At 37.8% G+C, this 23,893-nt stretch overlaps 1 protein-coding gene across 6 annotated transcripts; it reads right to left on the bottom strand.

Moving 5' to 3' along the window:
- Positions 1-1,169: 1,169 nt before the first annotated feature.
- Positions 1,170-20,763, bottom strand: Pcmtd2 (protein-L-isoaspartate (D-aspartate) O-methyltransferase domain containing 2). 6 transcript variants are annotated; one of them, XM_021192469.1, is made up of 7 exons: positions 20,633-20,763; positions 17,278-17,461; positions 15,909-16,239; positions 14,088-14,190; positions 11,962-12,133; positions 7,152-7,275; positions 1,170-3,692 (listed from the first exon to the last, which is right to left on the bottom strand). In XM_021192469.1, exons 3-7 carry the CDS (start codon positions 16,213-16,215, stop codon positions 3,331-3,333), a joined length of 1,068 nt encoding a protein of 355 aa, XP_021048128.1. In that variant the 5' UTR covers positions 16,216-16,239; positions 17,278-17,461; positions 20,633-20,763; the 3' UTR covers positions 1,170-3,330. The 6 variants fall into 6 exon arrangements, with proteins under 6 accessions (XP_021048128.1, XP_021048130.1, XP_029392216.1 ...); XM_021192471.2 differs by having other exon boundaries at positions 1,766-3,692; positions 7,152-7,279; XM_029536356.1 differs by having other exon boundaries at positions 1,766-3,340; positions 20,633-20,718.
- Between the last annotated feature and the right edge of the window lie 3,130 nt (positions 20,764-23,893).

Below are 23,893 nucleotides of genomic sequence, written 5' to 3'. Positions count from 1 at the left end.
ACTTAAACACCCTGGAATGGATAAAAACCTTCACCCACCACCTCCAGGCCTCAGCCCTTCCTTGATCCTCATCTTTACCATAGGCCCTTGACCTATCCTAAGTGAGAAAAATTTTTTTTCAGAAAAAAAAAGTTGTCTTCCTGTAATTCCTTTTCTTGTTTTTTGAAACAGTATCCTATTATGTAGCCCAGGCTAGCTAGGAACTCACAATCCAAATGCCTTTACCACCAAAGTGCTGGGACTATAGGTGTGTGCCACCTACCCAGATGGTCTAATGATTCTTGCTGCTCCATATCTGTTCTGTCTCCATGACATCATTACCTTCCTGTTTCTATGACTAGTTCAGACCCTTCAATCCATTTGGCTCACCAATTCCTTATGTTCAGTTTTCAGTTAAGTCTCAAAACTCAGAATTCATATTTATCACTGGCATACAGGTCCTATATTAAACATTTATATATGAGTATGAATCTACATAAGAACTACACTAACTAAAGCAAATACTGAATGTATTGCTTTCCCTTTAACGTTCTCAAAATATGAGCAAATGATTAAAATAGCAAATAAATATGTTCTTCAAAGTTCTTTTCAATTTGTCTATTCCAATTCACATTTTGTTTTGTTTTGGTTTGGTTTTCAAGACAGGGTTTCTATGTATAGCCCTGGCTTTCCTGGAACTCATTCTGTAGACCAGGCTGACCTTGAACTCAGAAATCCACCTGTCTCTGCCTCCCAAGTGCTGGGATTAAAGGCATGCGCCACCATTGCCCAGCCCAATTCACATTTTTAATTATGGAGGTAGGTAATGTTCCTTCTATCATCATATATAAGTATTATAAATTAAACAATACAAGTATCTGATGAAGGAAAATTTAATAACGAAAAAGACGTGTATTAGTAAACATGTTTTTAAAGATTTATTTAATATGCATGTGTGCTTTGCCTGCATGTAGGCAAGTCACCACATGTGTGCCTGGGGCTCACAGGAATTCAGAAGAGGTAGTCAGATCCCATGGAACTGGAGTTATAGTCGGTTTTGAGCTGCTATGTGACTGCTAAGAACTAAACCTGAATCTTCTGCATGAGCAAGCTCTCCAATCCCATTATGAAGTCTTAAAAGAATGTAATCAAGAATCCCATACTCAACACAGAAACAATACTGAGAATAAAATGTCTTAACACAGTTTTATTGATTTATTTGTGTTTACCCATATGTTTCACCTCATTAAAAAAAATCAGTGTTTCTAATTTCTTGGATTTTCAACTTTAAGTTCCATGTTGACAAATCTATTTTTATGTACACCTTTGATTCTTACAACAGAAGTCATGTGTTTAAAAATACTCATTAAAACATAGCCACTGTCAATATTTTGTTTACAATACAGATCCTGAAGACAAACATTAGACTATATTAAGATTTATTAGTCTGAAAACAGAATGTGGGATATTATTGTATATATCATTGGCATATACTGAATTCTGACAGCAAAGTGTTTATGAGAAAATTTAAATTTTTCCTGGAAGTATAAGATAAAGGCCAATCTATTTCTCACTTGTTACAACTATATTTCACTGAATTGTGGTTTAAAATCACAAAGTGATAAAATATAAATACAAAATGCTAAGGAGAGTTTAACATATAAAGGGAAAATGTCTTACACATCGTTTGTCATTTTTTTAAAAGTCCAGCATAAAGGCAAATGTGGCTTTTCAAAATGTAGCCCATACTCAATCACAGGAAAAAATTCAACCAATCCACCTAATATACAAACTCCACAGGTATCATTTATTTAATTTTATGTCCAAAATTTTCCAGGTAACAAAAGTCTAGCTAACAATTAGAGTTAACATCAAGAACGATCTGCAAACTACAAACATTTGCAAGTCAAGTTAGAGCATGCATTTCTCTCTGAAAGAAAAGAAGCCCAAATTGGAGTTAAAAGGCAAGTAAAAACAACTATGAATTTCTTTAAATAGCTTACATTTAAAGTCATGTAAATGTACATTATATTTATAATGTAGGGTATTATATGTTTTCCCAGCTATACATGCAGACTATAATGTGTGGTAAAAATGATTCAACTAACTTAAAAAAAAAAAAAAAGGAAAAGGAAAAAGAAGAACAAAAATACCCATTTAAGCTGGAGAAATCGCAGAACTATCAAATTTCTTCCTGCAAGTCACATGAGGCTAAACTAAAAGTAAATCATAAAATCTCAGTACTTAATCCTAAATTAATACTCTAATTTGGGCTTATTACTAACAACACTATTCTTTTCTTTGGGCTAGAAAAAAAAATTTTTTTTTAAGAGCCAGCTTTTGGAATCAGCAATGTAACTTCAATTCCTTCCCTCTGACAGTCAGAAAGATTGCCTTTTTTTTTTTTTTTTTTAAATTAGATAGTTCTCAACACCTATGACCTGGAGATGACAGATTTCACAAGTCACTAAGTTAAACTGCTCTAATGCAATGGAGCTAGTAAAATACATATATCTGTTCTTAAGAAAACTTACAAAACTAACAATTTTTTTCTCCAGAATTATAAAAGATAAAAATCTATGACCTACTCTAATATGACCAAAGAAGTCAAGAAGCACGGGCTTTCTCTAACACTGCAGTCTCTCCACCTGCACGGAAAATTCTCATGTAGATACCTTAGAACTGCTCTGGTCTTTGCAGTTCAGTGACTCTTGAATCACTGCGATAGTTCAGGAAAAACTTTTCCTCTCAGAAAAAGAGATTACTTGATGGTGGTTCCAATAAAGTATCAGAAGGAATCGGGGGAGGATCAACTGCTTGGAAGTCTTTGGAAATTCCTGAAAGATATCTGGCAGTTCTATACATTATCCCTCCTTCTGCATCTCATTTTCTTTTTCTTTAAAAAATTATGGTTGATATTTCACATAATATTTGATCAGTTTGATTTAAATAAGGGAGGATTTTAAACATTTCTGAACATAGAAAAAGGCAAAAGTCAGAAGCCAGCAACAGAACCACCACATAAAATTCGAGTGGTGGTATGTCACACCTTTACAGACTTGCCCCTTGCTTCACACAGGATCCAATCAAATTTAGTTCAAGTCTCAATGTGAAAGTTTGCCTGCATAAGGAGCAGACATCATGCAGTTCCCAATGAATTCAAGTTACAGTAGAGCCAAAAAGATGCACACCCTACCCCACCCCCAAAGAAAATAATTCTATGTAGTTTCTTGTTAGACTGTACTTAAATAAATCACACCATTACATGGAAAGACAGGAACCAAGAAAGGGAAAAGACATGTACCTGGCCAGCAGTTTCCTCTGGGAATCCTGGTCCCACTCTCCCACAGCTCACTTTTCCCTGTAATACAGCAGGTAGTACTTCAGGGGATCAGGCAATGGGAGGCGCAATACCCTCTGACGAAGGAAGTTCACTGGTGGCTCAGGTTTGGTCTCCTGTAAGGTCCTCTCTGCCACTTCCTCTGCATCCTCACAGCTGGTGTCATCAGAGGGGTTGGAAATTCGACTGGCAAAAACCTCTTTGTCCAAAAAGACAATGGTCTCCATTCTGCGGCGACGGACTCGTCTTCTTTTAAACATAGGTGTGTTCTTCAGGCCACCTCCTCTGGTGGCTTCCTGTCGCATAGCCCTCTTGATGCTGCCACGGATAGCAAGCCGGGCCAGGTCCTGTAGGCTGCGCACGGCTGGTGGTGCTGTGGACAGGGGCAGAGCCTGTGGGCATGGGTGGGGCAAACCCACACCTACCTTGCTGAAAGGACTTCAAAAAAGGGGAGTATTCTAAGCAAATAGGAACCAATGGTCTACTTTGCACCACATGTGTTTCTCAAAAGCTTTGCAAATATACTAGTTCTCAACTCTGAAAAGGAAAGAAATACTATCTAGATGATCAGTGGTAAAATTTGAAACTTAGGGTTTGTTCTCACAGCCTAGTTTATAACTCTATTCTGCTCAATGACATAAATCCACTCACAGCAATCTACATTTCTAACATCCTTTTACATGAGTTTAAATACGTTAAACAGAAAATCTAAGTCACTTTTTTCCCCTCCAGGACACATAATCTTCAAGGAAGAGGCTACTCTATAGAAGGGACTCTCATGCTATCAGCAACATTTGTAACCAAAATCATAACCCCTGTCTGAACCCACCAATATCTTCTGCCCTGCAGAAAGGCAAGAAATGTTGATAGACAAGGTTCTAACAACAAACAATGCCTCCCCCCTCTTTTTGAGGCACCAAGCCTTCTCTCTTTTCTTTTGTCCCTGAGAACATGGGCATGTGCTCTCTCTGCAAGATGGAGCTGTGGTACCTTGCCTGCATCCTATCATTCTACTGAGCAGTTAAGGCCTTGACTCTCGACAACAAATGACATGTACTATATCTTGCTCTCACCAACTCAATTAAGAAAAGATTAAGAGCTTGCCCAGCGTGGTGCTGCACGCCTTTAATCCCAGCACTTGGGAGGCAGAGACTGGCAGATTTCTGAGTTCGAGGCTAGCCTGGTCTACAGAGTGAGTTCCTGGACAGCCAGGACTACACAGAGAAACCCTGTCTCAAAAAACCAAAAAAACAAAGAAAAGAAAAAAAAAAAGATTAGTTCTGGCTATTTCCCCAAGATGCTAAAACAGTCTCATCACTGGCCACTGGGCTCCCAAGTATCAGCTCTGACCTCCCAAGTATCCAGCTTTCTCTGAGGGCCACCAGAAAAACTGATGCAGTTCACTATGGCCAGGTTCACGGCCCTTCTCTATGACTTGACTTCTCTTAGGCCTTGTGACATGCCCAAAGGCTCAGTGTCAACTCTACTCCTCTCTATGACTGCTAATCCTTGGTTTAACATCTATTCTGTAAATTTAAATAATATAGAGCAGTTCCCCAAGTTGAAACTCAGTCCCAATCAAGTCAAACCTACCCCAGACTCAGCACAATACCTTAGGCTCTCCTGTTCTTCCTCAGAAAGGTCATATGTCCTGGAACCCTTCCTGTTGAGAGGCTGGTGGTGTCTCAATCTTTTTCTCTTGCATGATAGGGAAAACCCCATCAACTTCCTGCCTGACTTCTGCCTCCAACCTGCATGCATGCCACTTAGGAGGATGCTCCAGGCAGTGCATGTTCAAGCTGCGTGGTCTCTTTGTATGCTGGCTTTGCTATATGGTTTCTCTTATTCCCTTGGTCTCATCAACTTCAGTGATCTAGAAAAGACAGAAACTGCAAACACCCTACCCAGCTGATCACTTTAGAAATTCTAACCAAATCACACAAATGTTTATTACTCAACATTCGCATTTCAGGAGGCAATTCATGCCTAAGGTTCCTAGCAAGGCTTGACAAATCCTCATACAGAAATATTCATGTTTAACTAGATTTTCAAAGTCTCCCAAATGTTTTCATGAATTCTTGTCTTCCAGAACCAGACACCATGCCAAAGGATGGTGCACTTTCTTAGTAGGGGCCACATTTATTTAAATAACAACATTTCAGAAAAACAATCTGACAAATTCACCCTACAAACGATTGACAGGATTATACCTATATAAATGTACAACATCTTGAATAATATCTGAAGCTCTCCACAGTCACACAGTGAATTAAAACCCAACCTACATTCCAGTCAGTTTCTCCAATATATCCCACAGTGACTACACCATGAAGTGTGTGTCCCAAAGTTTGCCCAGTTCTAGCTTTCTACTCCTCTCTATAACTTTAGATTTTTCCACCATTTTTATAAGTTTCCCATAATAATAACTGAATATGAAAATTAAAGGATTGGATTAAATGCTGATAAGCAACAGCTATAAAAATTAATCAAGTTTTTCCTCTCAGCCTCTGCTCCCAGAATGAATAATTATTCTCTGAGACTAATTCATTGATAGATGACTAGGCTGTAAGTTTTAGCTTGTTTTCTGACTTTTTCTTAACTCATTATCCCTGTTACTTTAACCTGGGTTCAGCTGCATGGCTGGTTTCCTCTTGTCTTTGTACATCCATCTCAAGAGTTCCTGGGGCGAATTTTCCCTTTATTCTATCCTGAGTTCAGCTATTTGCTAGTTTGTCTGACTCCTTAGCATTTCAGCTCAAATCTTCCATGCCTCTCATTATTTCTCAGAATTCTCTTTCCCTGCTGGATGTCTGACCCCCTATTTCCTGCCTCAGCTTATTGGCCATAAGCTTTTATATTGACAGGTGATACATAATAAGAGATTCTCTATACCTCTCTTAAGAAAGTTTCCTTTCACCCTGAACATAACCAAGCACAACATAACATCATCCTCTACATGACTTCCCTCATCCTTCCAAGCTCTTTGTATGTTTCATTGTTACTGGTTACCAAATGTCAAGGCTTTGTCTATGTTACCTGATACACAAAGTAGGACAATTTAGTAAACAATTCTCCACTAATTGAAATATTTTTGGAAGAAATTAACCAAAATATATGTGTTAGAACTATTTATAATTCACATTCATAGTGTCTCTCTCTCTCTCTCTCTCTCTCTCTCTCTCTCTCTCTCTCTCTCTCTCTCTCTCTCTCTCACTCTCTCTCTCTCACTCAGACTTTCACCAAATGTTTTAAGTGATCAGAAAGTATGATGGATAGTTTTCATTTGGAAATCCTAAATCTTCATCACTTTGAAATCCTATTTTTGTAAAAGATATTTTAAATATGAAACAAACATCAGGGTGAAGGTCAGCCTACATTAGCTCCATGTACAGCCTGCATCTTAGAGAGTAAACACAAAGGTTCAAAGCATGTGAGGCTACACAAAGTTTCTCAATCACGCAGCAGCACAGGTTCCTCATCTATATTTGCTTAAAGTGGCATGAGACAGGTACTGTGAGAAAGAGGGCTATGTTCGGGTAACAATTCCCAGCAAGCAAGGCAAACTGCTTACGATTCCCAAAATAAGCTCCTTTATTTGTGTGTGAATCTGCTACTCTCAAAAGCATGACCAGCAACAACATTTTATAGATTTAAAAATTTAAAATCATCAGGATGAACTAAAAAGAGTTACTTTAAAAATATCTAAAACATCCTGCATATTTTGAGGATTCAACTGGGGAGATTAGCACTCTTTAATATCAAACCATTTTTTGTACATTTTGTTTCTATCCTAACTTTAATCAAGGATAAAAGACAGGATGTTCATACTCACGTAGCTGGACAAGTCTGGACTGTCCTGATTCCGAACGGCAAGGCTGGACCAAAGGGGCAAAGGAAACAGCCAGAATCTTTTTTGTTTCCCAAGCAGAAGGGCCTGTGCGTGTTATCTTGGTCAACTATCTCAAAAACAAAACAAAAATATCCAAAGGATTTGGCCACTGGACAACTTATATTTAAGTGTAATCATTTCTATAGAGCAAATCTAAATATGAAACAGCCTGTTTATATACACCTAATGTGGTATGACTAACAACTAACATAAATGTTATGTTTCTTATGAAAATGCTAAGCATGAACATACTCAAACTCCTTGACCTAACTTCTCTTTATAAGAAACACAAATGGTAAGTCAGTCAAAGGACTACAAGAAAATATAAAAAGATAATGAAGATAAGATTTATACAAATAACTTCTTAGGATTCTTCAAAACAGTGGCTGAAGGTAAGTTGGGGATGGCCTGTCCTCAGTAAAACTAACCAAAGATGTACAACAGTTACAATACTTCAACCATTTACCCTGAATTCTATGTGCTGCTATCAGGAGTACAGCTGCAATGGCATCCAAGGCACAAAAACATCTGAGCTTTAAGCCATCTGCACCTGCAATACCTAGGGGACAAGAGAGGCCCAAATGCCAGATACTAAAACCTTGTTGCTGTGACTTTCATCAACATCGATGTGTCATACTAGATACCTATGACAACTATCCTTACTGTCACTGACAGCACTTCAGGGGTGCAGTAGAATATGCTACTGCTGAAACACGGTAGTGTGGGTCATCAAAGCACTTTATATTATAGGATTAGTACCAAAGAATCCAATTAAGCTACACAGCCTCTATGTGTTCACTGTGACTAGGACAGTCTATATATGCCCTTAATAGGTCATAAGACTGAGAAGATTATATGATTATCTTTTCTAAAAATATCTAACCCAGAAACTCATCCAAAAATAAGATTCTTTAAAAGGATTAAGCAGTACAATTACTAAAGATTAATTATATTGAGAGCAAACACATTCTTTTCAGAAAATTTTGAAGATTTATTTTTTGACTTATATGCACATGTGAGTGCCAGTACTCTTAAGAGTTCAGTAGAGCTGGGCGTGGTGGCACACGCCTTTAATCCCAGCACTTGGGAGGCAGAGGTAGGCAGATTTCTGAGTTCGAGGCCAGCCTGGTCTACAGAGTGAGTTCCAGGACAGCCAGGGCCACACAGAGAAACCCTGTCTCAAAAAACAAAAAAAAAAAAAAAGAGTTCAGTAGAGACCATCAGATTCCCTAAATCTGTAGTTTACAGACCTTCATGAGTTTTCTGAACTCAGATCCTCTGTAAGCTCAGTATGCACTTAACTCCTGAGCCATCTCTTTATCACCCAGAAACTTAAAAAAAAAAAAAAAACTATTTCATTATTATTTGCATATGTGAGTGTTTTGTTTGTGTGTTAGCCTGTGTATCTGGTGTGTACCTAGTACCTGCCAAGGCCAGAAAAGGGTTTCAGATCCTGTAGAACTAGGGTTACAGATGGTTGTAAGCCACCGTGTGGGTGTTGGGAATTGAATTCAGGACCTTTGAAAGATCTTAACCACTGAATCATTTCTCCAGCCCCTTCAGAAACTTTTTTTTTTTAAAGGAGAGTTCTAGCTATAATGATCACCAAATATTTAACTATAATACATAAATTATATATGAGACCTTAAAACTATAAACCTGTATTTTATAATCTAGATGAACAAATAGAAATGGTATGAGGATGCCTATCTAATATTAATGAGGATGCCTATGTTAATCTAGAGCTAAAATCATCTCAATCAAAAATTTGCAGTGATAATAAAAAAATTAACAAAAACCTTATTGGTTACCTCCCTTTGTCAAAAAGTCATTATTAAGAAAATTAATAAGCAAACAATAATAACCAAAATTTATCCCTGAAGTATAGGGGGACCAAATAACTAATAGTAGTTTTCTCTTTATCAACGTTAACAAGCACCTAAATACCAAGAAAAAGAAAGAAAGAAAGAAAGAAAGAAAGAAAGAAAGAAAGAAAGAAAGAAAGAAAGAAAGAAAGAAAGAAAGAAAGAAAGAAAGAAAGAAAGAAAATAACTATGCCGGGCAGTGGAGGCAGAGGCAGGCGGATTTCTGAGTTCGAGGCCAGCCTGGTCTACAAAGTGAGTTCCAGGACAGCCAGGACTATACAGAGAAATCCTGTCTCAAAAAAAAAAAAAAAAAAAAAAAACCAAGAAAATAACTTAAATGTATAGTTCTTAATAAAACAATGAATCAGGCTGAGTCATTCCAGTCATTCTACAAGGTAAACAGAAAAGCTGCTTACGCCATAAACTTAAATGGAGCTTGTCTTCTAGATCTAAGGTTTTTACCTCCAAACAATTGTATACTAAAAACATTCAGAAAGTAAATCATGTATCACTGGACATATACAGATTTTGTTTGTCATTATTCCCTAAGCAACATAGTAAACAACTATTTATATAGCAGTGATACTCTATCAGGTATTACAAGTAATTTAGAGGTATTATAAAGTACAAAGGAGGACATGTGTAGGTTGTACGCCACTGCCATTCTATGTGATTTTATAAAAGGATCTGAGGCATCTGTAAATTTTGTTATGAGTGGAAGAAAAGTGGTCTTATAATCAATCCTTTGTATACTGAAGATAAATGTCTATTTTAATACATGACTTATATTCTTGTGTTCTTCTCCATCAAAATATGCCAAAATATACCAAGCCTTTAGATCTAATTGCCAATAGGTAGAAAGTACAAAGGTCAGAAGAATATGCAATCCACCACCACAGAGATCTATGGGCTGGAAATTCCAAAGTGTAGGAAATACTTTAAGACCAAAAACCTAGTCCTCTGAAAAAAATCAGTTGCAAAGAAAATATGAGGAAAAGAAAATAACCCAAGAGATTAAAAAATAAGGACTAGGATGATGGCCCAGTTGGTAAAGTACTTGCCATGTAAACACGAGAACCAGAGTTCAAATTCCCAGCATTCAAACACTAGGCAGGTAGTGTGGTCCACCTGTAACCCCAACACTCAGAAGATGGAGACAGGGCATCCCCAGAGGAAGGCAGCTAGACTAGCTGAATTGGTGAGCTCTGGGTTCAAGTGAGAGTCCCTGCCTCAATACATAAGGTGGAAAACATCCAAAGAAGACACCACATGTCAATTCTCTGGCATCCATATGCATGTGCACATGCATACAAACAAACTGGTACCCACATACATGTGGTGGCATACCATACCATACATACATACATACATACATACATACACACAAAGAGATTTATCAACTAAGTGCAACTTGTAAACATCAAAATGATATTGATTTAAAATTAAATGACTTAAAATTAAATTCATGAACTCTCTTAAGTAAAGCACTATAAGTTACAAGCTAGTCTATACAAGAAAATTTTTGAAAAGGGTGGGAATGTGTAAAACACTTTCTATCAAAGTATTAAGCAAGCACACTAAGAAGATTAAAATTGATAGAAGCCATCTAGGAAAGGCTAAGGCAAGCAAATGAGTTTTCTGACAATGGCTCACCATTCTGTGAGACTGTGATGGGTGAGCTCTGAGGATGCAGGGTCCTTAGAGACTTCACCCCAGGATTGCTGTTGCTGTTGATATGCCTTTCCTGTCACTATTACACAACCTAAGGATTCCTGGGCATCAGCCCACACTATTGGGCAAATTTTCTGCAGATCAGCATGAAGATGTACTCTCATGTATTACCTTTGTGTAGACAAATTGATGATTTCATAATTCCTGATAATGATTTTATAGAATTCCTAAATTTACACAAATAATTTCATGCCTTCTATAGAATAAAAGCTGCAAATAGAGCTCTGTAAACTTTCATGTGTCATAGGTCAATTGAACTAGAAAAAGAAAGGCTTGGAACCAATGTACAATCAAGGAAAACATTCCGTCTAGGTTAAGAACAATTGGGAATGGACAATTTATTGTAGGTACGAGGATAAAAAAATAAAATATTGACTATTTTATCAATATAAAACTTCAAAATAATAAGACATAAAGCAGATGATTTGTCTCTTGACAAAACCATGCTAACTTGTGACATAAAAATTATTGCTTTAAATTTATAATTAACTTATGGGGGGGGGCCTGTAACAGATAATGTTTAGTCAGATACTAGTTTTTTTGTTTTGGTTTGGTTTTTGGTTTTTCGAGACAGGGTCAGATCCTAGTCTTAATGAAAGGACATGTAAATAATTCTGTTGTAAGTCCTTAAACCTTATCAATCTATGATATGAATTATTGCCTTAAACTTACTATCAACTTATTGGCATGTAAAAGTATTTAGAGAATCATGTAATTAACCTGTTGTAGCAGTTCTACCTGATAGTTATATGAGACAAATTTTTAGAGAAAATATACTAAGAACAGAAATAAAGGTCAATGAAGCTTCTTTTCACTGCTTCATCCAGAGTGGGTGTTTTTCTTTTCCTTTCTCTCTGGCTCACAAAGAATTAACAAACTCTGAGCCTCTCACCTAATCAGCAAGGGCCTCTAGTCAAAGAGCCTGAGTAACTACTTTTCTTAATCCCCTGCTGCTATCAGCAGGAGTTTATTGCCAGAAGCAGCAGCTTTTGGCCACAGAACAGCAAAGAGTTAAAATTAAAAGAGAAAATTTAGCAAAAGTAAGCTACTCTTGCCCCAGCAATTAGGGTTAGGGTTAGGGTTAGTTGGCAGAAGCTACTGCAAGAACTGACTTTGAAGGAGTGTATACACAATGTCAGCTGTGTAGAGAACCTGACCTTCTCTTCCAAGGGCATGACAAGGATCCCTCCAACTTTGAGAAGATTTTTCATGTACTCTTCATGTTCTTTCTGCACACCAGCTCCACAATAAACACGATCATACTGACAACAATCTGGAGCAATCTCCAGGCAATTTCCAGTTACAAAGGAAGGTTCACAAAAGTCAAATCTGAAAGAAAAAAAGGTTTCTGTAACTACATATGTCGTTATAAGTACATAAAAACAAAGTTATGCCTGCCATGTTGGGAACAAGCAAAAGAAACTAATTCTAAGTACTACTATTTTGCTCTCAAACTCCATTTAGCAATATGGGAGAAACTAAATTCAGGGTCCCAGGCCCTACGGGATCTGAGGACTTCCCTATAAATGGACAGCTTCTATGATAAACAGTTGTCTGAGTCTAGACATCTTAGGGGCAGTTGTATGAGTCCAGCTATCTTGCTGGCAGGGTCAAACAAGTTCATGTTCCTAGGCCTAGGAACAAACACCTACCTCACTTCTCCAAATGTTTTCTTAATTGTCTGTTAATAGGCAAAACATATAGAAATTGCTGTTATCTAAACCAAGGTGCATAAGTTGTAAAATTATATAATCAATTGTGTTATGCCCTAATTAACTACATGCAGCTGACCAGCTCCTTTGTCCCCTTATCATTCTGAGCTCTGGACCTAAAGTACAACAGAATGAATTAAAGACCTTGAAGCCAGTTGCCTTGGATAAGGCCCAGTCTCCAATGGGTATTCCCTTGTTTAACACATAATGTCAACATTCAGTTGGATAACACTGCAGCTTCCCTCAGGTCCCCACTTACTTTGGGTTCCCATCCTTTAAAAATATTGTACAATCTCCCTTCCGGGACATGGTTCAGATCCTGAACTAGCTGCTTGCCTGGATGCTCAAAAAATAAAGCTTTTCTTTTAAAGCTTCTGTATCTGAAGTGAGTTTTCTTGGCTTCCACCCCAATCCCAACAACCACAGGTTATGTTTTACTTACAAAATCACAAAACAATGTAAAACATTGCAGACCCAGGAGTTAGAAGCTACATTTCCAAATAGAATAATACTATAGAAATAGAACCGTATACGTTACAAACAAAATAGAAAAAAGTGAATGTTCCAACATGATCCAAATATAAAGCAACACCAGCCACCATTTTCACTGTTTTTACAATGCTCAGCACTACATTCAGTTGCATGACAACCAACTGGGGATTTTATTAGATTTTATTTATTCATTATGGGAATTCACCTGTGTATACATATGGGTGTGCCACAGTATTTGTGAAGACTTCAGAGGACAATTTGTGGGGGGTCAGTTCTCCTTTCACCAGGTGGGTCCCAAGGATCAAATTCAGGTCATCACTCTGAGCAACAAGTGCCTCTACCTCTTGAGCCATCTCACCAGTCCCAACAGGAGGTTTTTCTTAAAAAAAAAAAACACTTTCCTTTTTTTTTTTTTTTTTGAGACAGGCTTTCCTTATTAGCTAGCCTGGAACTTGATATGTAGACCAAGCTGCTCAAACTCACAAAGATCTGCCTGCCTCTGCCCACCACTACTGGCAAAAAAACACTTTTTATTCTCTGAAATGTCTACTCTTTCAGAAAACAATTAGGTGATATAAATTTTCAATACTGGAACATAAAAACTGAACAAAATAAATTATTTGGTTTTTTTCTCTTACTATAATAATGAAAATTTGATGTTTAGTATCATAAGTTATAAAACACAAAGCTGGCAAGGTATGGTGACACATGCCTTTAATCCCATCACTCAGAAGACAGAGACAGGTGGAGCTCTATAAATTTGAGGCCAACCAGGTCTACATAGTGAGTTTCAGGACAGCAAGGGCTATTCAAAGAGACCTTTCCCCCCCACCCCACCCCCCCAAAAAAAAACAAACCAGAAAAAAGAAAAAGAAAAAAAAGAAAGAAAAAAATAAAAACTATAAAGCAATTGATACTAGAGAATATTAACACAGTAACAAGGGTAGGCACACATATAACCTAGGATCATCCAACCATACTTCAACTATGTTTTCTGGCACATGGATACTAATAAACTGGCGTTTTCTATATATAATTAACAACCTTTGTTTGAACTAATAAATAGCATCTGATCGTACTTATCAAAACTGTCACTTGTTCTGATGAAGACATCCAGTTTCTGTTTCGCATACTCAGTCACATCTGAATGAAGCTCCACCCCATGGTTCACACCAAAAGGACCTGAGAGGTTCGAGAAAACAAAGCTCTTAGAATGAGGAAAATAACCCTTGCTCATTTGTTTTCTGTACTTTCTTAATTACAACACGGATAATTCTGCAGTGTATAATTAGAGAAACTCACAAGGGTTTGAGGTCTTAGCATATCCGTGGCTCTAAACCACCCAAGGGAGTCTTTCAATGTGTAGTATAGGTTACATTCACTAACATAGTATTTGTTTTGATGCCTTGACTTCTCAAAAAGCTCTCATACATTAAAAGTATCATTTACAAATTGAAAAAAAAAAGGCAAGAGTAGTAGCTTTTACAACAAATTTTTAAAAACCTGTATTTACAATTGAAATCTGTATTAGGATTTATCTATATTTCACAGCACTTTCATTATTACTGGTGGCAGTATCAAGTGCCACAGTGTCTCCAGGCTTACTCTTTTACTAGGTATTAAGGTGTGTATGTGTGTTTGTTTGTGTGTGTGTGTGTGCACGCACGTGCATGTATGCCACACACATGTGTATAGATGCACACATCCATGAATGTTCATGGCAGAAGTCAACATCAGGTTACTCAATGTTACTTTTTGGATCAGGGTAGCACTAAATAAACCCAGGGGTCAACAAATGAGATAAAATGGTTGGCCAAACAAGCCACTAGAATTCTGTTTTCCAGCTCTGAGAATACAGACACACACTGCTACACCCGGCTTTTTTTTTTTTTAAACTTGTGTTCACCTTTACATAATTTGAACTCAGGTCTTCATGTACAAAGAATATTTACAGAGAGCCATCTTCTCAGCTCCTTAGGTGGTGGTTCTTTTTTTTTTTCCTTTTTTCTTTTTTTTGGTTTTGGTTTTTCAAGACAGTGTTTCTCTGGCTGCCCTGGAAGTAGCTCTGTAGAACAGGCAAGCCTCAAATTTACCTGCCTCTGCCTCTGCCTCCAGAGTGCTGGGATTAAAGGCATGTGCCACTACCACCACCACTACGACCACAAGGCTTCACTCTTAGGCTCTTTTCAATAGCATTTCTAATATAGGCGGTTTTATTATCTATTTCCCCCAAGTCAAAACCACTGCCTTAGTCAATCAAAAACAAATTGAGGTTAAAAATCATATCAATTAAGAAGAAACACAAGCAACATCTGAAGTCTTTGCCTCACTACAATGTTTTACACAATGCAGAAATTCAATAGCTCTTCAGCTGATAATTCTGATAATATCATCAGAAATGGCTATATTCATACATCTGTAAAGAAAATAGCCTAAACGGCTCAAAATACCATAACCTAATAAATCCCTTCCATCTCTGAAAATTCCTTAAAATTACATAAACTTACTACTCTTTTAGTAGCAAACAACAAAAGGGAAACTGTTACAAAGAACTTCAACTACCAAAGAATTTTAATGACACTCAAAGGAGATGAGCAAAAGAGTGATTAGATTAAATCAAGAAATCCTATAAGGTCAAAGTTTACAGACCTTTGCTGTTTTCCATTATTCACAGCAGAATGCAACAGTATAGGTAGGAGGAGACATAGAAAAGGAACCGCAGCCCCCCAACTCAGAGCCCACAAGTGGATATCATCAGTCACCCACCACCTACTTTCAGCCAACTAATAGGAGGACCATGATCTCCAGCAGGGTATGCAACCAGCCTACAAAGTCTTCTACCCAAAGTGATACCAGCTGTACTAAGGCAGAGGGGACTAAAGCTCTGTATCCACACTCACCTAGAATGAGTCCCACCATGGAGCTGAGGTAGCCAGTACCACTGCCCAAATTCAGAAATGAGAGCCCAGGCTGCAGATCCAGAGCCTCCATGACCTCCGAGTAGATGCACGGGGCTGAGAGATGAATATTTCCATGTTTCCATGCCAAGTCTTTGTATGCATTTTCTTTAAATTCTTCAAGATAATAATCTGCTCGATCAATAGCTCGGAAAGCCTGCTCTACTAAGTCCGTCCGGATGTACTGGGCTTCCTTCAAATTATCAATGAGCTCATCGTTGTCCTCACCAGCACTCACAGCACCGCCCATGTTCAAGATTACAGCCAAGCAAGACTACAATTAAAATTTCAATAACTATTTACATTCAGGTCAAGAGCAAAAAAAGAAATCTCTAAATATATGCTATTTCCAAATTCTCAGTTCTGAATGTAATAAAGATGGGAGTATGTTTTGTCAATAACTACTTCACCCTCCAAAGATACCGGTATTAGGAGTGGAAATTCTAGGGTCAGAGGGATATTTCAAAGGGTAAAGTACTTGCTGTACAAAGCTCATGACCCAAGTCCACTCCCCAGGACCTACATAATATTGAGAGGACAGAAACTAGTGCCACAGGGTCATTCTCTGATCTCCTCATGTACACAATGGCATGTGTGAGCCCACACACCATAATTTAATTAGAAAAAAACAAAAGAAATCAAAACACTAGCTCCACTAGAAATTTAAGCTAATAACAAATAATACACTATTTGATGTTTAACTGAAATTCAATTTTTAAAAATTTTTACATTTATTATTTTATTTGGAAAGTATATTTGCTGCCCTATAGGTGCCACAATTTGCAGGAGTGGTCCCTAGGGATCAAACTAGGATTTTTAGTCTGGGTGGCAGATACCTTCAGCCACTGAGCCATAGAGAAATTCAAATTTAAATGGAATTACCATTAACTGGATCACTACATCTCAACATATACATAAACTCACCCACATCAAGTAATCCATCCAATCTACTGATTAGGTTACTCTGACGTTTAAATTTTAGGTAAAAACATTCACAAAACTTTCTTCCCAAATAGAACACATTGTGACACTTTATTGTAACAAACATAAAATCAGTTTCAAGGGTAAAGTTTAGGAGTAGAAAGGGTCACTGACAGGACAATTGGTGGCTTACTTCCTATATAGCTTCCTTTTCCTTGCTATCTAAGTACATTTCTTATCTTCTATCCCATCTTGGTGAAGAAAGCATCCCCTTTAGGTACAACTACTAAAACAATATTCCCTGATCTAGTGACAGGGAATATTTTTTTACCCTGGAAAGGTCTTTTTCTTTCTAGAAAATGAAAAATATCCTCCCCAGTTTTATACTGACCTCAGGTGACTTTTCCAAACTAATGGTTTTATTTCTTAAAAGCTGGTGATGCTGATATAAACTGCTGAAGGAAAGACTACCAAACCACAGAAGATTAGTAGACTTTCTGAATCAAAACAGCTCCTATTCAGGAGTTCAAGGTCATCTTCAGTGAGTTCCAGGCCAGCATGGATTATATAAGAACCTGTCTCAAACAATAACAACAATTATGTTATGGTCCCTGTTATCTCAGTCTTCTCTCTGGAATACTGGAGACAGGCCCTATACACACCCATCCCTAGACACAACTATGTGCACAACTGGTAACAGCAGTGCTAGAGAATTAGGCCTAGGAATGAAAATCAACTACCACTCTAGCATCTTAAAAAAAAAAAACAAAAAAACAAAAAAACCTTCTTGATATAAATTCTTTTCCATTTTATGATGAAATAATCCATCTTCATAATCAAGAAAAATATTAGATTTTCAAATCACTGTTCAATTATTAAAATTTAATCTACTTTTCAAGTGAATTCAGAGCCCTTGATCTAAGTTGTGATCTAGTGCTAATAAGCTGGGGCTTAATCTTAGATAAGCCACTTAGTTCTATTGCTACACTACTGATCTAACATAGTCATATTAAAATTTGGGACACCAGTTGAAAATAGAGTAATGTATTTATATGCTTACAGGCCAGTTTAGGAAAAACATCTTTAACACATGTCCTACAGAATCAAGAAAGCCATCCTCTTCACCCTATCTCAGTTCTACAAATAAACAATCTTTAGCAGGTACCACATTAGATATATTTCATTTATACTAGACATTTATGTTACTGAATTTTTTCCTTAAGTGAAAGCTAATTCCACATTAAAAGAATTTCAGTAAATAGAAAAAAAAAAAATCAGCCACCTGTTTTTCCAGTTCCTACCTACCAGACAGCACTACATTCAACACCAGAAGGTAAGGCAAGCTGGTCTGAGTTACTAAACTGCTCACAGTCACAGACAACAAGAGGAGCTGTGTTAAAACCAGCACTGTTTAGCCAAAGGCTTTTGTTTTGTTCACAGCATGAATACAGGTGTTAAAGACTCACAAAAGAACAACATTCTTTGTTAATTTCTTGTTAATACTTTGATAATCAAGTATAATGTGCATTATGTTGGTAAACTGTAATATGCTGTTTAAGTTTGTTGAAAGTGGACAATGAGAGTGAGGACTCTCCTGTACCAAAGCCAGTATGTTTGTTTCTAGCAGTCTCCAAATGTTCTCTGAAGACCTCTTCCTGGAGCTTGGTGGGTACCTAATTCTATGATGGGGGAAAGGTAGAACAAAACAGCCCAAGAGTAAAACAATTTGTCCTTGAGGATAGCTAAAAGATTAGCCATTTACAAGACTATTGTTTATTGCATGGTATAAAAATGCCTTGGTAGAAACAAGAAGACAGAAGTTCAGCCATGGAAATCTCGAACATGGAGAGAAGAGAAAGTTCAATTGGTAACTCCAACTGACAGCCTCAACTTCTCCAGTTGATTTCTACTAGATGACTGTAAGTGCTCAACTTGATGATGTTATCTATCTATCTATCTATCTATCTATCTATTTTTTTTTTAAACTTGGAAGCTTCACTTGGGTTCTCTATCAGGAATTCCAAATGGCTGCTTCAAATGTGATTTTCACAGATGATTTCTCCTGTTACCTTTTGTTTGGTCTCTCAACTGGGCTATCCCAGTCATCCCTACTAGAGTGAGTACTCAACTTGATGCTTTCTACCAACTACTTCTGTTACTAATTAGTTCTTTTACTTTTGCTTGCTATATATATTTAATAAATTCACTCATTTAAAAAAGAAAGTGTGACTATTGTAGCTCATTCTCTACACAGAACACCAAGGTAGCCCTATCAATTAATTGCTTTTGGTGGAGAGTGGGTGAATAATGATAGAGTGTGATACTTAATATTAGCTTTGTCTGACAATCTAATGTTACATTGCATAGAAGCATCACTACTTGCTGCTGAGATAGATGTGATCAGTCACCATGTCAAAAAAAGAAAAGAAAAGAAAAAAGCCCTAAAACACACTTGAAAATACTCTTTCCAAACCAAATAGTATCACTGCACAAGAATGAAGTGCAGTAGATTCCAATTGAAGGCAAAGAATTATTTTTTAGGAGATTGTCCTTCCTTCACTACACTACGCTACACACTTTGCTACTTGCTGTAATGCTTATTACAGTTTCCATTCAGAACTGATTAGCACAGGCCAACAGAAGAAAGGGGCATAGAAAAAAATTGAGCAGCTGTAGCACAGGACCCCAAGTGGACAGCAACAACACAAGTGAAAGAACCCTGTTTCATATCTATACTGTGTTTGAAAAAACTACGACAGCTGGCCCACAGTCAGGTGGATGTCACTTTCTTAGGGGATACCTTCCTAGGGACATGTATTCTAAACCATCATCCTGTCAGAAGAACAAGGGAAATAACTAAGGCTTTTTGCCTTGAAAACCAGAACTCTTGGAGGGTATGCATCAAATGCATACCACTTGTGGTCTGCATCTGAATGAAAGCTGACAAATAGTATATGCTGACTAGGGACAATTTCTACTGTTTCATGCGTGGGAAAGCTTTGGTTCTAATCGGAATTAAAAAAAAAAAAAAAAAAGAAAAATGAGTTTCTTCTCACAAGTCTCCCAGCAAGGTCTCAGAGAATGGAGAAAAACCAGGGCCAGGGAAAAGACCAAATGCCACCACCTCAAGAGGGCTCACTTCAATTCCTTTTATATATAATCAGTGCCGAGCCTCTTAAATACCTCGTTCTAGAGGCAGCCTACCAGACGTAATGGAACCCACATTAGCAATGTCTTCAATAAGAACAGAGAACAACAGTGCAGGGCCCAAGAGAGCAGGGGGCAGATACTCAGATGACGGAGTTGATGGCAGAGGCACAGGTTTAATAAAAAACAAAGTTCTCTCCAGCTACTTTAAACCTTTCCCCTAAAGGGGTCTTTCTTTTCTCCTCTGTAGGATACTCTGCCTTCTTAGGTATAATTTGTTTCAATCATTGTCAATGCCCGACTTGCCCTTGAGCTAATTGCAAACATTTCCTACTTAATCAGAAATAGGTTGTAGAACTAGAGCAAACAGATCCCAGAATTAGCAACAGGCGGGGGGGGGGGGCACGCTGGAGGGGAGGGAGGTGCTGGAGGAGGATGCAGCGTGGAGGGTGCTCGGCAAGGAGATGGGGGGGCGGGGGTGACAGGCACTGGGGTTCGAAACTCTCGGAGATGGTAAGAGACACGGATGCTGAGGGACGGGTAACCAGAGTTGGAGAAGGGATATGGAGGGAAGGGCCGAGGGGCAGAGATGGCTCTACCTCGGCGCTCAGCAGCCCTCGGATTTAGTCTCGGAGAGCAGTTCTTCAGACGCTTCTGTCGCTTCGGACGGACCTCAGCCGCTGTAAACATCCGCTGCTACCTCCGCGCGTGCGCGGGCTATACCTGAACTGAGCATGTGCGGTTGGAGGACACTCTTAAAGGGGCAACGGCACAGCCCACGAGCCTGCCCCTTTCCACCCACTGTTTTGAGTAAGTGTGTCCCTGCCTGAATGGTCACTACGTGGTTTCCGAGCATATCCCGGCCTAATGATATGAGAAGATGCTGGTGTGTCAGCGGGAGAAGGGCATTTTGCCTGCTTATGTCCACTCAAGGACATAGCCCCCCACAGTAGAAAAGGCAGGAGTGAAGAAACAAGAGTGATAGATTGGATCCACTCGCCTGCAGGAGTTACAGCACAAATGACTGCCGGCCCTGCCCCTGCCAGTTCACCTGGCGCAGGGGATGACCATCTGCACACTTGAACCTTGAACTAGCAGTTCTGACCACTTCTAAGAAACCTACAAAATAGACCAAAGTCTAAGTGATCTTTAGAGCTACCTGTCAAGATTGTTTTGAGTTTTAGTCTTCCAGTTCTGAATTGAGAAGCAGAAACCTGTTCTGTATCATTGTGATTGCACATCTCCTCTATACTGCTTGGAGGATACATGTTGAAGGAAGTAGTATCAAGATGGAAGGAGTCTGGATGCCTGAGTCAATAGCTGTAAGAAAGTCACTCAACCTGCAGTGGATTGTGGTACGAATGACAAGAAAATGATTCTACTATTTTTTAAAGTTTGTGTGGGAAGGCTAAAGACCCGAAATAGATAACACAATAATGATCAAAGACAAAACAAAAGTATAGGCCTAACAACATTTGATTTCATGACTTACTATTAAAATTACAGTAATCAAGAGTCATATGGGGGAAATAAATTGATGGTATCAAATACAAAGCCTAGGTTGGAGCTATACAAATATAGTAAACTCACCTTTGATAAGAGAACAAACACAATTCAATGGAGGAAGGATGGTCTTTTCAACAAAAGAAGCTGGAATAATTAGACATCCACATGTAAAAGTAATAGAGACATAGTTCTTCCAAATTTGATTTCCAGTACCCAAGACACTTGGCCTTTGCAGGCACCCAGGCACGTGTGCACACACACACACACACACACACACACACACACTTAAAGGTAAAATATATCTTTTTAACACTGGCATCTTTTGTCTGTAAAATATACTGTTAAAAGAATAGAAATGAAAAACTATTCCCAAAACACATATCTGATAAAGGATTTTTAAAAATCCTTAAAACTCAACAATAAGAAAATAAACAGCACAAATAGAAGCGGGTAAAAGCTATGAACATATGACTCAGCAAAGAAAATATACAGATGGCAAATGAGCATATGAACATATCAACATAATTTGTCATTAGGTAATTGCAGATTTATAAAACAATGAGATATCAATACACACCTATTAGAATAGCCAAAATTCATAAAATTTATAATTCACCAAACACTGGTGAAGATGTAGAGCAACAGCACATCACTTTAATTGCTGGTGTGAATGAACAATAATAAAGCTACTTTGGAAAATAGTTTGTCAGTTTGCTACTGAACTAAACAAAGTCTTATAAGATGTGATGGCAAACACGTGTAATCCCAGCACTTAGTGGTAGAGGAAGAAGGATCAGGAGTTCAAGGTCATACTTTGGCAGTGTAATAAGTTCAAGACTAGCCAGGGCTATACAAAACTATTCAAACATACATAAAACTTTTTAAAAATCACCATTTGAGTTCCTAGATATTTACCACTATACACAAAACCAGCACATATAGGTAGTATAACAGCTTCATTTGTAATCATCTAACATTAGAAGCAACAAAAATATTAAATAGATGGGAGGTATATCCACATAACTGTTTTAATCAGGGATTTTTTTTGAAAAGTGAGCTACTGAGCTATGAAAAGACATGTAGCAACCTTACACACTTAATTGCTTTTTAAAAAAAATTTGGTGTGACTGTGGTGTTTGCATGCATATGTAAATAGGTATACATGAACATGTGTGTATGTACATGTGGAGGCCAGAGATCAATGTCTAATCTCTTCCTTTATTTCTCTCTACCATACTTTTTGAGACAACTATCTCTCACTAAACCTGGAGTTTAATCCAGAAAGCTCCAGGGATCCTCCTGTCTCTGTTTCCCCAGGTCTGAACCATGCCCAACTTTGTAGCTGAATTTAGCTACTTTGTAGGTTCTTTTTTTCACCATTTACCCACTGCCCCTCCCCGCTGCATCATCCTGTATCACTAGATAGGAGAGAAATGACAGAGGGAAGAGAGAGAGATCTGTGAATCAAATTTCTTTTTTCTTGTTTCTTTTTTGAGCATAACTACTAACAAACTGCAAACAGCGCCCAAATGACCAGTCTCCACCCACCCTGCCTCTCAGGGCCCTAGCATTTATATACCCTCTGAAAGTTCCCAGAATTCCAAATATCACACAATCACAGAAACAATCTGGAGCTGGCAAACAATGCCTCTGCTAGAGCATGAGGCAAATCACAGTCAGCTGCTGTGGTCAGTCCAAAGCAGCCCCACACCTGGGATTAAAATGAAAACACATTCTTATAATATTTCTGTGTTTCTTAAAGAAACCAAAATTTGAGAATTCTCACTAAACAACTTTCTATATGAATACTAGGGAAAATCACCTGAGGTCCTCATGCTTACGTGGCAGGCTATCTCTTCAGCTTCCAAGTGCTTACTGCTAAATGAAAAAAAAAAAAAAACAACTCATATGGAAAAGTTATGACATATTGTGTGATCCCAATGATATGAGCTATGGAAAAGTAAAAAAATCATAGAAACTCTCAAAAGCTCAGTGATTGCAAGAGAAGGGTGGATCATGAAAGATTATTAAGACAGTGAGTGATGCTGTATGATACTGTAATAGTAGAAACATGTAATTAACATTTGCCAAAACCAGGAAGTTATGGATGTAGCTCAATGGTAGAGCAAGTTCTTACCTAACTTGAGCAAAGTCCCAGTGCCACAAAAACACATAATATTCAATTTCAAGAATCAAACTTAATGAAAACTATAGACTTTAGTTCATAGTCATATATATTGATATTGGTTTTAACAATGTATATTAATGTACGCTATTAAGAACAAAAGAATCTGTGCAGAAATGAGGAATCCATGAAACTATTTGTGGCTGAAATTATCTATAAACATAAAACT

Source organism: Mus pahari, chromosome 3 (assembly GCF_900095145.1).
Source record: "Mus pahari chromosome 3, PAHARI_EIJ_v1.1, whole genome shotgun sequence".
NCBI classification, from domain to species: domain Eukaryota; kingdom Metazoa; phylum Chordata; class Mammalia; order Rodentia; family Muridae; genus Mus; species Mus pahari.
Note: the sequence above shows the minus strand (reverse complement) of the source record. Positions and strands in the feature narration are given on the sequence as shown.